This window comes from Rhipicephalus sanguineus, chromosome 2 (genome assembly GCF_013339695.2).
Source record: "Rhipicephalus sanguineus isolate Rsan-2018 chromosome 2, BIME_Rsan_1.4, whole genome shotgun sequence".
Lineage (NCBI taxonomy): Eukaryota > Metazoa > Arthropoda > Arachnida > Ixodida > Ixodidae > Rhipicephalus > Rhipicephalus sanguineus.
The window spans coordinates 126853781-126867421 of NC_051177.1; the positions used below are offsets into that span (position 1 = coordinate 126853781).

The following is a 13641-nucleotide window of genomic DNA, read 5'->3' on the forward strand; positions in this document are numbered from 1 at the left end:
TTGTTTCATTTTTTAATTTTCTATTTTACGTTTAGTCTGCTAAAGATATTCTCTAGTTCAATGCGCACGTGGCTATCTATAGGCAAAACAAGTAATACATAAGAAAACTAGCAAAAATGAAACGACAAATAAAGGGGGCAGCCCGCGTATCTCCACACATCTTTTTCTCTGCTCTTAAACTTCCAACTCTATCTGCACCATCATATGCGTTCGAATTACAGCGCAATCAGAATACTCTAGCACGCCATAATTACGCAAATGTAATGATCAACTCAATCAGAACATTCAGAACGCCTGCGGTGCGATGGAAGTTAGCAAAATAGCGCCTGTTTATCAGCGACCAATGCTTCCAAACAAATCGATTTTCCGGAACAAATCTTTCGTTTATGCGCTGTCGTTCCCGAGGCAAAGTTTCAGCAAAGAGGGAACAATAAGCAAGCGGGTGGCATAGGTTCAGTATTTAACTCATAACTACTGTTTCTAGTAGACGCACTTACGATAAGGCCCGCTTAATGTGAAGTGATCTCAAAGTGAACGCCTCCTTAAAGGCTTGTTCATACCTACGACTAACGCCGGTCGCTCGACCAAGTATGTAGCGACTGGTAAAAAATGGCTGCTTTGCTACCAAAGCGACAGCTGTTGCTCAGCCGCTCAGTGCTCGATGCTCACAAGCCTCTAGACCAATCAGATGCGCAGGAACAGAACCCCAACCTATTTTACGGGGAAACAGCAATGCATACAGACGTAAATTCTGCGTGGCGACGGGTATAAGTCGCATGCATGCGTGAACGCGGGTTGCCTTGAGTAGCTTTTTCGTTCAAACAAAAGAAACTAAACAAAAGAAGATCAAACAAAAGAAACAAGCACACCGGCAGACAAACCAACAAACAAACAAATTAGCACAAAGGGCATCTGTGTTCCGTGACTCGCTACCATAGATGTGTTTCTGTAAACCTAAATGTTTGTTCTGGAAATACATGTCTAAAGTTGTCGAGGTGGTCGACGTGGACCTTTGTACTAGGACTCTGAAGGTAGTTTAACCTGCTCGTGTGAACCCAGTGGAAACGGCGGTGAACTTCTTTCACGCAGAGGGGTATGGGCGTCTATTTACCAAGCGCGACACAAAAAGGTTTTCGCGATGCCAACCTCTCGTGTACGTTCTAGCGGTTGACAATGCTCGTAAAGCTGTGTATAGCCGTGAAGGATCAACAACAACTCGCCCACCTTGCTGTCTTGCTCGCGTCTTGGTGGCTGCGACACCGTCGTATTAAAGATAATCACAAATGGTCGCTAACACACTGTAAGCTTTGGGGCTGGTTGTTGGTTATCTTACATAGTTAAGCATATGCCAATATCTCTGGAAAACTGCATCTAAGTCTATCATCGCATGATATAACGGTATTTTCGCCGTCGAGGAGCCTTCTTTCAGAAAAAAAAGAGGAAAGTTGGACTTTGAAGGCGCAGCCCACACCATTGTACAAGACGACCCGCAGAGCGATGGAGCAGTTCACAAGCCGGCGGCCAGTGAGCCTAAATAGCAAGACAAACTTAAAAGCCTTTGTAGCTTGTGCTATGTATTCAGAGTTTGCTGCCATGTCGCTCACAAACCGGGCCGCCATGCTCACATAAACTGTCGCCGAGCGAATAATGTGCTCGTTGTATTTGTACAGCTTGCGCAGCACTAAAGCAGAATGAAACGTGCGGATACGATGAAGCGTCGAGGGTTGCGAATTTGCTGCTTCGGTGATTTCATGGGAAGCAGATAGTCATGCCTGAGACTCAAAACACACACATGCAGTGTGATAGCGCCAGCCGGAACAAGAATCTAGCACTACGATGACGCCGACTGAAAGCAAAGATTCGCGTAGCGATGGCCAAGGCATATCGGAGTAGGACACGTATGCTCAGATCAACGCTAGGTCGTGCTGGCAGTGGGGAAAGCCACGCTTTCCGCTGTTCGCGTTTATTTGCATCGTGATAGTAAATATGCCCATGTACCCTCCGCCAGTATATTCTCTGGCGATTCTCTGATGATATATAGGTTTTAATGGCGCAAGGGCCACTCATGGCCAAAGAACGCCAAATCAATAATGGTTAATGGCACTTAGCCCAGATGGGAGCTTTTCCAGCATATGAGCTCCTATAAGACCCCCCCCCCCCCCCATGCCCCATTCATTTACTCCGTGCTAGCGGAGTGAAGTCGGCACATGTCGTCGTAAAACGCCCCTTGCTTAATGAGGGAGTTTATGAACGACATGACCTTGTTAAACTCCCGACGGAGTTTTAGATCACGTGGTTAGAAACTCCCTATGGGAGGTTTAAAAAGTATTTTTGGTCGTGACGTGCGTGTCACGGGGTTAGAAACTTTAAAAACCATTTTTGGTCGTGAGGTGCGTGCGTGTGTGAATGTGCGCGTGTGTACGGGCATCTGTTTAGCACGCCGGTGTGAAGCTCCAGTGCCTTGTGTCGGTCGCCGTGTGAGCATTGTCGACAGACAACGAAATTATCAGTGCAGCGAGGATTTGCAACGGCCGGCCGAGACAAGTTCAACTCGCGCCAGCGTCCGACCGCGAACACATAGAGCTGGCTGTCGCGTGTTTATTCTCCCATCAAGCGGAAATGCCCATGCACACGAGTGCAAGCCTCCGACACGCCACGGATACCTCTCTTCAACGTGCCGAGTTACGAAGAAGTGCGAAAAATAATTTCATCGGTAACAAAAGTAAGCTGGTGCGATCGTCAGCGGGTTGTTTCTGGAGTTTCACCGGCTAAAACTTCGAAGCAGAAAGAAGTAGGCTTCGCTACGTCGTCGGCATCAAGCCGGCCGACGGCCGGTGTGAGAGCTGCGCCCGCGACGCGCTCGCCCCGACCACCGGCAACGCTTGCTTCCCGGAGTGTCACCGAACCGATGTTTCACTGGCTGCAACTTCTAAGCGGTAAGAAGGCTTCACTACGTCGTCGGTACCAAGCCGGCGGCGTAGCGAACTCGCACCGCCACACCGGTCGCCGTGGTGAGTTCTACGAGCTCGCACCGGCCACCGGTGAAGCAAAGAATATGTTTCGCAGAAAATAAAAGCTGCTGGCATGAATAAGTCTAAATTGTCTCTTTTGCGCCATGCAACCACCGCTGTCAAACGTCTAGCGAGAAGGCGAGCGCCGATACGAGACAGATTGAACCAACATGCAACCGCCGATGCACTGCGAGCAACAGGAACCGCGACTACGATCCGTCTCGTTCGTTGTAAGTGCATCGCTCCGTAGCTTAACGCGGATGGCGGACTCGGATAGCGGCAGTGTGTGTGTAAAATAACGGCGACGAAAACTGTACAGCAGCAAGCATTTTGTGATCGCGAGCTGTCGTTCATCATATAGCCGTTCCGTACTCCTGGGAGAGGCCTAGCGACGCCGTCGGCCACAACGCGGTATCCGCCTCGTGCGCTGCTGCTTTCAGTTGTACTGGTGGCGCCACCAACGGCGAACGGTGGCGAAAGGTGGATATACGCGGCTCATAGAAGCCGTGGGCAAAGCGCCCGTTACTCGCCGTTTTTCTATTCATTTTTCATTCTGATTTGATATTTGTACTGCCCACGCTGCTCCACTAGACAACCATGCCGTTTGTTACGTCGATTGTTCTATATTATGTTTTAAAATGACAGGCCCGTTTTTTTCATGCGTGCGCGCGATGCACTGCGTACGTTTCTTACGTGCATGTGTCCAGGTTGTTTGCGTGATCTGTTAACACAGATGAAATAAAAACTGTTGCAGTACAAAATAGCATTCTTGTTTTATTGAACACCCCAAACAGTACAACAACAATGACTATTACTGCTGTATGCCTGTTTATAAAAAGCACAAAAGACACGCGTTTTTATCTTCGCCCAACACTCGTAGCACTCAACTAAGCCAAGAAAACCAAAATCTAACTTGCTGAACGTTTTAACAGCCGTCACACAGCTGCATAATAATGCGTGAAAGTACTTTAGCAAATGACCAACAAACATTCACACAGCGTTTTTTTTTTCTGTTCACAGACCGTGTTAACATATGAGAAAGCTCTAACTGCATTGCAATCACATATTTCTGAATTTATAATCACTTTCACCATTGAAGCCACAATCCTCTAACACATGCGCTTTAAATTGAGCATGGCATTACTCAGACTGATATAGGAAACGCGCACGCGTAGCATTACTCAGATTTTTATAGGAAATGCGCACGCGTGGCATTACTCAGATTTATATAGGAAATGCGCACGCGTGTAATGTATCTCGTATGCTAGATTCTCCTTTGGTACGTGCAACTCAACATAAAATGCGATTCTATAAGTAATGTTCGTGGAGTAGCGAGCATATAGAAGGGCAACTACTTACAGCTTCACTTACCTTTGCAAGAACGGTATTCCAATTGCAATTCAATATTAACCGACGCAACAACGATAACAACACACTTGTTGCACACAGGCGTACCAGGTTGACGCTCGAGGCCAAGCGCGGTATTTTAAGTGTAGCACAATAATGCGCGTACAGTACGCTAGAATATTCTGGCACAATGTCGTCAAGCTTGCAGTCACTTCAGCGGTTCCCACGATGTAGCACCAGTTGACGTCCTCGCGTCATCAAACTGCTACGACGCCGAGAACTACACACACAGCTGACTTGGAAAAACGCGGTCTTGCCGGAGGCCATCTTGTCCAGCAACCAACGGACAAACGTACACAACTAAGGTGTCTGAAACATTGCCGTTGATGAGATGGCAGCTGAACGAAATCAGGGTTCATCGTCCGACGTGTGGCCACCGCCTTAACACAATATTAACGTTGCAACGTCCAAGCATGACGCGACGAAAGCGACGAGCCCAGCCGGCCTTGTCGGGTGCGCTGTCGACTACACAGTGCACAGCGCGCGCTCTCACGGCCACCGAAAGAAATAAAAGAAAGTGGAGAGAGGAGTGAGCCTGGAGCATGGGCAGTCGGTGGAAGAAAGAGGAGGTGTTGCATCGTCGGTGTGGCGTATTGTCGAGAGATGGCGCTAGTTTGTTTTTGCGCAACGGTATCGCAAACTTCATTCAAAATGCATGGGATCCTATGGGGGGTTGGGAGAGGGTACAACCGCCTGAGCCGAGCGGTGGCGCCACCATACCGATGCACGAGGCGGATACCGGCGGGGCGACGCGGTTCTTCGCCGGTGTTGCTCGTGAATGTGTGCCGCTGAAGCGTTCGTGCACGGCCGCTCGCGGTTCGTGTACGATTATGTGCATTTTACAGACTCACGCACAGTAGTGCTAAGGCGGATACACCTCATGCGACAGAATACCAGCTGATAATCAAAATTCGCTAATTAAAAAGGCGTTGAATGTTAGGCGGGTTTATAGTAAAAGATAGGTGTGCCTCAGTGGTATTTATAAGGCCACCGCAAATTTACACGTACGCCATGAATGTTTGTTGCTTAATTACACGGAAAAGAAGTGTCCCATCTGAGCTACATTGGCGGTCAAGATGTGGTGCGACGCCAGTCAAGGCGGTGTAGCGATTCTGCAACTCGATCTCGAAAAGGCGTTTGACTGCGTTTCTCATGTTCTGTTACTTGCCATACTAGACCACGTAAATGTCGGTTCCATACTCAGAGATGGGGTAGCTTTGGCATACCGCAACTGCACGACGCGTTTAGTGGTTAACAAGTCATTGGGTGCCCCCATTAAGATAAAGCGATCCGTCCGTCAGGGCTGTCCGCTTAGCCCTCTACTGTTCAGCATCTACATAGAATCCCTGTGCTTGGCAATAAGTGAAAACAGCAGCATTCACGGCTTTAGGTTGCAGGCATCAGAAGTCAAAATTCTGGCATACGCGGACGATGTCGCAGTTTGTTGCACCGACAAAGAAAGTGTTGCACAGGTTATCACTGTAGTAAAGAATTTCGACAATGCAACTGGTAGTCTGGTAAATTGGGGAAAGTGCTTGGGTTTTTGGCACGGAGTGTGGTCATCTAGACCAGAATTTTTCGCCAATGTTAAGTGGGGGACGACACCTGCCAAATATCTAGGTGTACCGCTCGAATACTACAAAGACAATGATAACTATTGGCAAGAACAGGCAAGAGTAATTCAGTTGAAAGCGAATAGGTCGAAGGGTAATCACCCATCAATGTTCTCAAGAGCTACGGTTTGCAATTTATTCTTCGCGTCGAAGCTGTGGTACGTGATGCAGGTATTGCATTGTTCACGGGCAAATATACAGAAATTTCATCGTGTCTTCGCAATTTTCGTGTGGGCCTCTAGTTGGGAACGATGCAGTCGAACCAATCTGTTTAGACGAGTAAAGAAAGGAGGTCTGGGATTGCCACATCTTTTCATTCGACAAATCATAAACAGGTTCTTCTTTTTCCGTAATGTGAGTGACCCTTTCCTGCGCACGGTGTGCCAATTGAGGCTCATCAGGGCTCTACCTGGATATGTAGTTGGTACAGATCACATGAATGGCGCAGTCTGCGGGTATCTCAAGGAGGTGATTCTAAGTATTCGCTTTTTGTCTGTTAGATTTTCTAATGAGTATCTGTTTCAGTGTCACGTAAAAAGCTGTACAAAGATGTGTGTGATGCAATTTTACCCGTCCCTCTGTACAGAGCCATGCACAGTAGAGGCCAAGGGCAGGACGTGCTAAAAAGGGTTAAAAGAATGCAAGTGGCGCCTTCCACGAAGTCCTTCTTCTTTAAGCTTCACACAGGCACATTGCATGTCAAGGTATTCCTTGAGGAGCGTGGTTTTTTCTTACCTTGGGGCTCAGACTGCCTTATCTGTAATAAGCCAGAAACTATTGACCATGTTTTCTTACATTGCTGGGAGGGCGTGTACTTTTGGGATGTACTACAGAGGACAACCAAGAAGGAATTCCCGTTAGATCAATACGGTATCAGGTTTCTCCCAATAGATAATGAGAATGGATTGCCGTTAGACTTAATAATGTTAACCGGCCTCCACTGTCTATGGCGGGCTCGTATGGCAGGATCTCACCGCGATCCAGATGCAAGGCCCGCAAGAATGTACTTTCGAGAGTGTATGTCGAAATTTGTTGAATTGCAGAAAACGCAGGAGATTGTACCTGAGTGGTTATCGAGAGTGGAACCCTTGACAGTGCTCAAGGAATTTTAAAATTGAGGTCTGTCCAGTAGGACGGACAACATTTGATGTTATTTATTCTATGTGTTTGTGATGTGGTTTATGTCTGGAAGCAGGCAATAAAGCAAAAAAAAAGTGTGAGTGTTGTATTACTTTGCGAATGTTGTGTGTATGTTTGTGTACGTGTGATCGAGTTTGCGTGTTTCGATGCTAATTTAATGAAAGATTCTCAGGAGCATGGTGCGACAGCGAGAAACATTTTTTTTTTCGATGGTCATAAAAATTTACTCCCATACTTACCTGGAAAAGCTCCCCTATGGATGTAAACAAATGCTCCCCCCAGTCCATCCAAAACCTCCGTCCTTAAGGGGGGTAAATTTTTTACTCCCCTGGACGGAGTATATAAAAACCCCATCGGGGCGTGCGCTAGAGGACAAGTCCATTTACTCCCATCTCTGCTCTTTTTTGCTTACAGTGAACGAACTAGAATACGAAATTCAGGGATGTAGATGTGGCGTGGCTGTAAATGGGCCTAAAATGAGTCGCTGTAAAAGCGTAAAAGACATAGGTAATAAAATATGGCGATGACTAGTGCTGCACGAGGCAGGACTTAATTGCACAAGTAATGATTCTGTATTACAGATAATGCATGGCATTTGTAAAATATAAACAGGAGCACTACTCCCTTAGCAGAGCCTCTGTTTAGAAGGATCTTAAGGCGTGTTCTACACAAAGTATGAGAATCGCAGCAGTACCATGTTTAGAGAGGGTGCGCTACCAGTTTCTTGGCCTTATACCATTGAACGCAACGTCGTTTATGTCGTTTAATACGGCCTTACTGTCAAATAAAGGCTCCACAGCAAGAAATAAAGAAGGATGTAAAGGGACATACTCTCAGTAAATTAAAGGGAAGTGGTGTTTGCGTTCGGTTTCAGCTTCCAGGCACTCTGCCAAAACGTGGAGGACGGTCAGTGTGTCGCCACATCTCTCGCAGATGGGAGGCTCTTTGCCAGTTAGGAAGTATAGATGTGTGCCATACGTGTGTCCTATTCTCAGGCGACATAAGATGACATCATCCTTTCGTATTTTCGTTTTTGGGTACCAGTCTCCCAGCTGTGGCTTAATTACGTGTAATTTGTTTGAGGCTTCCTCATCCCACAATTGCTACCAATGGCCCTTAAGGGTTTTTCGCAGAGTTGGTTTCAAATTAGTGACATGATCAGCTATTGAGGAAGTACTTGGTTTGCTTGTTATCGATGCACCCTTGATGCACCCTTCCCGGGCACATAGGCACCCTTGATGCCTATGTGCCCAGGAATCCAGCATAATACAAACCGTTGATTGTTGGCAGAGAGGGCAAACATCATTCAATAGAGTTCCCTACTTAAAGGGTTTTAGCGTTTCGGGGGGAGCATGAGATACGTTACCACATTAAGGAATATGCAAAAATGACTGCCTTATGAACCTTTGCTTTCTTAATATATTTTACCGCTGATAGAAGTGCATACGCTTCCGCTTGAAAAGATGCTTGTTTCTGGTGCAAGAACACCAGTTTCAGAGAAAGACGGAGCAATGGCCGTATATGACACCCCAAGATTTGGTTTTGATGCGTCTGTGTAAAATTCAGGGCTTGAGTATTTCAATCGCAGTTCTAAAAAGTACATTTATATATGGATGTCGGGGGCATGCTTTGGGACTTCAATTTCTACCACCTGCTACTGCCACCATGGGAGAAGTTTCAGTGGGACCATTAGGCTGCACTACAGGAGCCGAAGTAAAAATGTTGCACTGAAAATGTTGGATCATGTTCATCATTTAGCTATCCGCCTGGCCAGGGATGGCTTCAGAACATGTCCTGTACAAAGCTTACATGCAGAATCCAACGAATGGTCGCTACACCTCAAAGAACTTTCACAAGCTTCAAAAACTTCCTCGAGGCCCATTTTAGCCACGAACATCCGTGTCACGCGATCCTAAAGGCTCCGATATACTCCAGCGTAACGTCGACGAGCGCGCGCGCGCGTCACGGCGACGTTACGTCAGCAAAAAACTGCCCTCTATAGTCCGGCGTCGGCTGACCGCCGACGCGGCCGACGGCTGCTGGCACGCTAGGGCGTCGCTCGGCGCCGAATAGATCCTGCTGCATTTCGCACCGGCCGCGCCGGACTCGCATGTACAGGAACCTGCTTCGCGGGTTGTTTCGTCGGTTCCCGACAGGTGGCGCGGGCGTTCTTCGCTTTACTGCGCATGCGCTCCACTAGACGCGATCGCACCGGCGCGTCGGAGCCGGCTCGACTGTAGCGGAGACCATTTTGCGCCTGGCGTAGCGTCGCCGGCTCGGCGTAGCGTCGCCGGCTCGGCGTGACGAAACGCAACGTCCTCGCGGGCGCTCGCGTCGGACGTCGGAGTATAAGGGGGCGATCGGAGATCTTTGTTCGTTCGCGTTCGTTCTGCGGTGCCTACGTCACAAAAGTGAGAGGAGGCGCAGCTCTCCCGCCTAGAACCGCCGAGAGGAAGAGAACAGCCAGTCGTGAAGCGGAGAGCTTTCCGGAAGTAGACGCGCATCCTGTGACGTCGGCACGGGGACCGTGAAGCGTTTCTCGCCTTTTAATAAATATAATTACTTTACAGAAAATTATTGTTTTTGCTTCTCAAGCTCAAACACTCTTTCAAACAGCAACAGCTTTGAGTGATAATATTTAATAATGTTAGTTTTTTTGACGTCGTCGCTAGATGGTGTCGCGAACGCGAAAAAAAAAAAAGAAAAGTAGCGGCTGACGCAGTTTCAAAATGTCGTCCCATCGCGCCGTCTGCGTTGGTTCTCGGGTGTCTGATCGTCAAAAGGAGCTTCTGCTGGCTTTTGTGAGAGAGCATCCACAGATCGCGACGCTGTCGTGCCCGCTGAAGCCGTCGTTCACGAGGGAGGACCGGGACGACATGTGGCAGGAGCTGGTAGCGCTTTTGAACGAAGTCCCTGCGCGTAACACCACAGCCTTGCCAAACTCCGAGAGCAGCAGAGGTGAGTGCGAGCACAATTGTATTGTGGTCGGTCATCTTACACGTCCCGCTTGTGCTTTACAGCGGCACCGGAGGCGGCCAGATTACGGGTTACCGCGGCCGCGTCGTGCTTGACAGGGACCGCGCGGGTCGACAGTAAGCGAGGCCCAGAGTTCGGGTGATCTGAATCGGTAAGCACTGGCTTAGAATATCATTGTTACTTGTATGCTGCGAATTAGTGTGCTCATTTGCTTCGAGCCATTACGCGCTGTCAGTTTTACTTTTTCAAACAATATCGAGTGAATCACCCGGCCGCCGCGTTGGCTGAGGTGCTAACACGTTGTGCCGCTCAGAACAGAAAGCAAAACAGCCACATTTGCTGTGATGACGAAAGAACAGCCGCGAACTATATTTCGAAGCTCATTAGAGCACCCTACGTGTTCCAACCCATTTCTCAGACCCTCGAGTCGAGTGAGGCGCGTAGCCAGTAGATTTGCTTCCCTCCACCCTCTCTCCGAAGTCTGTGTCATAGCATGCCGCTGTGTAAACATCTCTAAAAAAAACATTGCTATTCCACTTCCAGCATTAGTGCACATTCGCCACAATAATTCCTACGAATTATTGTTTTTAGCTCTGTGTAGCTGCACTGTTATCATTAGTAGGGACAAGACTGGGATATAGTCTTTTTTTAACGTATGCTTACAGATGGTTCCCCCAGATCAGAGCCTGCAAGCATGTGCACTATCTGGGGACTTCCGTCGCCTGCACCGCCAAGGTTCTTGGTCGGGAACAACTTCCGCGGCTTGCAGGTGAACTTTCACATCTTGCACTCGAGTGTCAATCAAGAAACTTCTTACTACTAACAGGTGAGCCCTGCTCCAGCTGCTGCTGGTGTGGCTGAAGAGGATGTGGCCCAGGACCTTCCCCGTGCCACAACTCGTAAGTTTCGCTGATGTTTTTGATTAGCTGTAGATGGTATGACATGCTCACAGGTGATGCTCATGCGTGCGGCTATGTGTTTGTGAAGAGATGACATCTGTGGGCATAAAGACAAAAAGTTGCACAAAAAAAATTTGGCAAACGGTTGCAGGAGCTAGTTGTTTGCATAACTGTCAGATGGAATAAACAGGTGTCCTGCCTTGCAGTTATGGTGAAATGTAGCGAAAAAGTTGCAGTAGAAGAATGTTCAACATCTTGAAATGTTTCCCTATTTTGTCACTTGCTTCAAAAGTGAAACTGAAAATGTGCTATTGCTAAATATACTGTTCAAAAAGCAAGCTCGTTATATAACTTAACATAGCCATCATACACAAATGCACATGTTTGCACCTGTGTTACACCTGCTTGCTGTATGTTATGCATACTGCAGCAGCTAGGGTTTCAGAAGGAGATTGTGTCGGTCATCGTGTAAAGCCAGACAAACGATTCTGTAGCCCTGAAAAGGGCTGCTTGGTTGCTTCTCGTGCAGAGGTGGTTAGAGGTGTGAGATGCGTTTGACGAGATGAGCGAAAACGAATTGCGGCACCACTTTGGTCTGTCCAAACGAAGTGCATTGGTTGTGCGGTGAACTAAGCACCATTCATGAATGCCTTTAGGTCAGTGGATTTTCCACAGAGACAAAATTGTTGCACACACTGAAAGTCTTCACGAACAGAAGCTTCCAGCGAAGAGTCGGTAGCAGGAAATTTATAGATGATAATGGCAACACATTTCTTGGTTTCCAGCTCATGCCGCAGCTGCGAGATGGGGGCAACCGGCAGGCCGAGGCACTGGAGTTACTAGCCGCAAACACCAGGCGGCAGGGCCAGGCATCATTGGAAAGCTGCGCCAGGTTCAACTTCTCGGTGACGCGGTCCACAAATTGCAAGGCGTTGGTACCCTCGCCTGGGCCCTCACTGCAGCGGAAGCCACCTGCACAGTGATTTGTAAAGACTAGTTGTACATATATGTAGATTTATTTTTGTTCACACCACGAGTTGTGATACGCTGGTTTGCTTCAATGGTGCCCTGCAATTTTTTTTCAGTTAATTTTCTTTTTCTGCATATCAGAAGCACTGATGTGCTGTTTCATTGTACATAACACAGTGTAGCTCAGTGGTAAATCGTGTCCTGCAATGTCATTTTTTAAAATCTCATATGAATTAAGGCATTCAGCAAGTTTGTAGTATATGCACATAGTGCACTGTAGTGTATCTTTATGTCTATAGTGTATACGTGTAGAATACTCGATTTTTACATATCCTAGAAAAAAAGAAGAGCGTTTGTGCATGGTCTAGGTTGCACAATAATTTGGAAATATTGCAAGACCAAAATATAGTTGACGAACACGTGTTCTGTTGCTTAGAAGTGTTTAGACAACATGATTGGGTACAAACAGAAATTAATAATAGAGGAAGAAATATCAGCAACCAACAACTTGCATTTTCTTAGCGAGTTCGATTAGTACCGGTTCGACTGTGCCTTGTTTTCATGTACTACAATGACTTTTGTGCTGCGAGACGCGTATGATGATGCAGAGGAGCAGCAGGCACTTTGTAACAATTCCATTTGTATATTATAAAAGGACGCTACTTTTATGTTCTTTTCCTTGGCATTAAATTTAAGGGATATTTATTTACTCTGCTTTTTATGTGCATTGCTCGCGATACTTGTAATAAAATTTCACTTCTTACACCACCCTTGTTGTTCACCTCATTTAAAAGCACGATCCTTGTTGCACTAAAGCTAGCGCATGTTGCTGTGCTGATTCAACAGCCTTTTCAGGTTACCACTTTGGCTCCGAATGGCACCATGTGCCATTCACAGGTGAGCTCTCACTTGTGCTTAGTGTGAAGCACCATATTTTACAACCTGGTCGAAGTATTTCATCAGCATGGCATTGTGTGACAAGGGGCATAGGTCGGCAAACTCACTCATGAGTCGATTCACTCAGATTCAGATCGAGCTGCGAGTCCAGGTGAGTAATACTTTGGTGAGTTTGAGTCCGGGTGAAAACATTTTAGTGAGCCTGAGTCCGAGTGAATCCGCCTGAGGAAAATTTTGGTGAGTCTGAGTTCGAGTGAGCCCCAAGAGCAAAATATATTTCACGAGTGAGTCAGGGTGAACTTCACATTTTTTTGCCAACCTATTCAAGGGGGTTATTCATTGATAGGAGAACGCCGTTTCGTTGATATGTGTAGCAAACATTTGAAGTGTAGTAAAAAAAACTGCCTTTTGTTCATGCCAGTGACAAACACAATGAACAAAAACAAACACGCACCACACAATGCTGCTGAGGTCGCTGCAGCCGGCGGCGTACTCTGCGCAGGTGCTCAAGCATGCAGGCCCTGTGGTTCTCGAAACAGGTTCACTACACGGTTGCGCTGCTGCTGGCTCCCGTTGTGGTGGTGGTAGCTCAGCTGCTGCTGGCAGCAGCTCAGCATCGTCGGTGTCGTCATCGTCCCCTTCGAGAACAGGCTCATGTGCCGCCAACGCAATGTCGTGCAGAGCTGCACAAGCAGCGATGATGCTTGTGCAGCTCTGCACAAGCTTACA

The 13641-nt window shown here is 47.4% G+C and overlaps 1 protein-coding gene across 1 annotated transcript; it reads left to right on the top strand.

Moving 5' to 3' along the window:
- Nucleotides 1-9917: 9917 nt before the first annotated feature.
- LOC119381279 (uncharacterized) lies at nt 9918-12235 on the top strand. The gene is made up of 4 exons (XM_049412604.1): nt 9918-10129; nt 10813-10916; nt 10974-11046; nt 11832-12235. The coding sequence occupies exons 1-4, from the start codon at nt 10048-10050 to the stop codon at nt 12041-12043; spliced, it is 471 nt and encodes a 156-aa protein (XP_049268561.1). The 5' UTR covers nt 9918-10047; the 3' UTR covers nt 12044-12235.
- The last annotated feature ends 1406 nt before the right edge of the window (nt 12236-13641 follow it).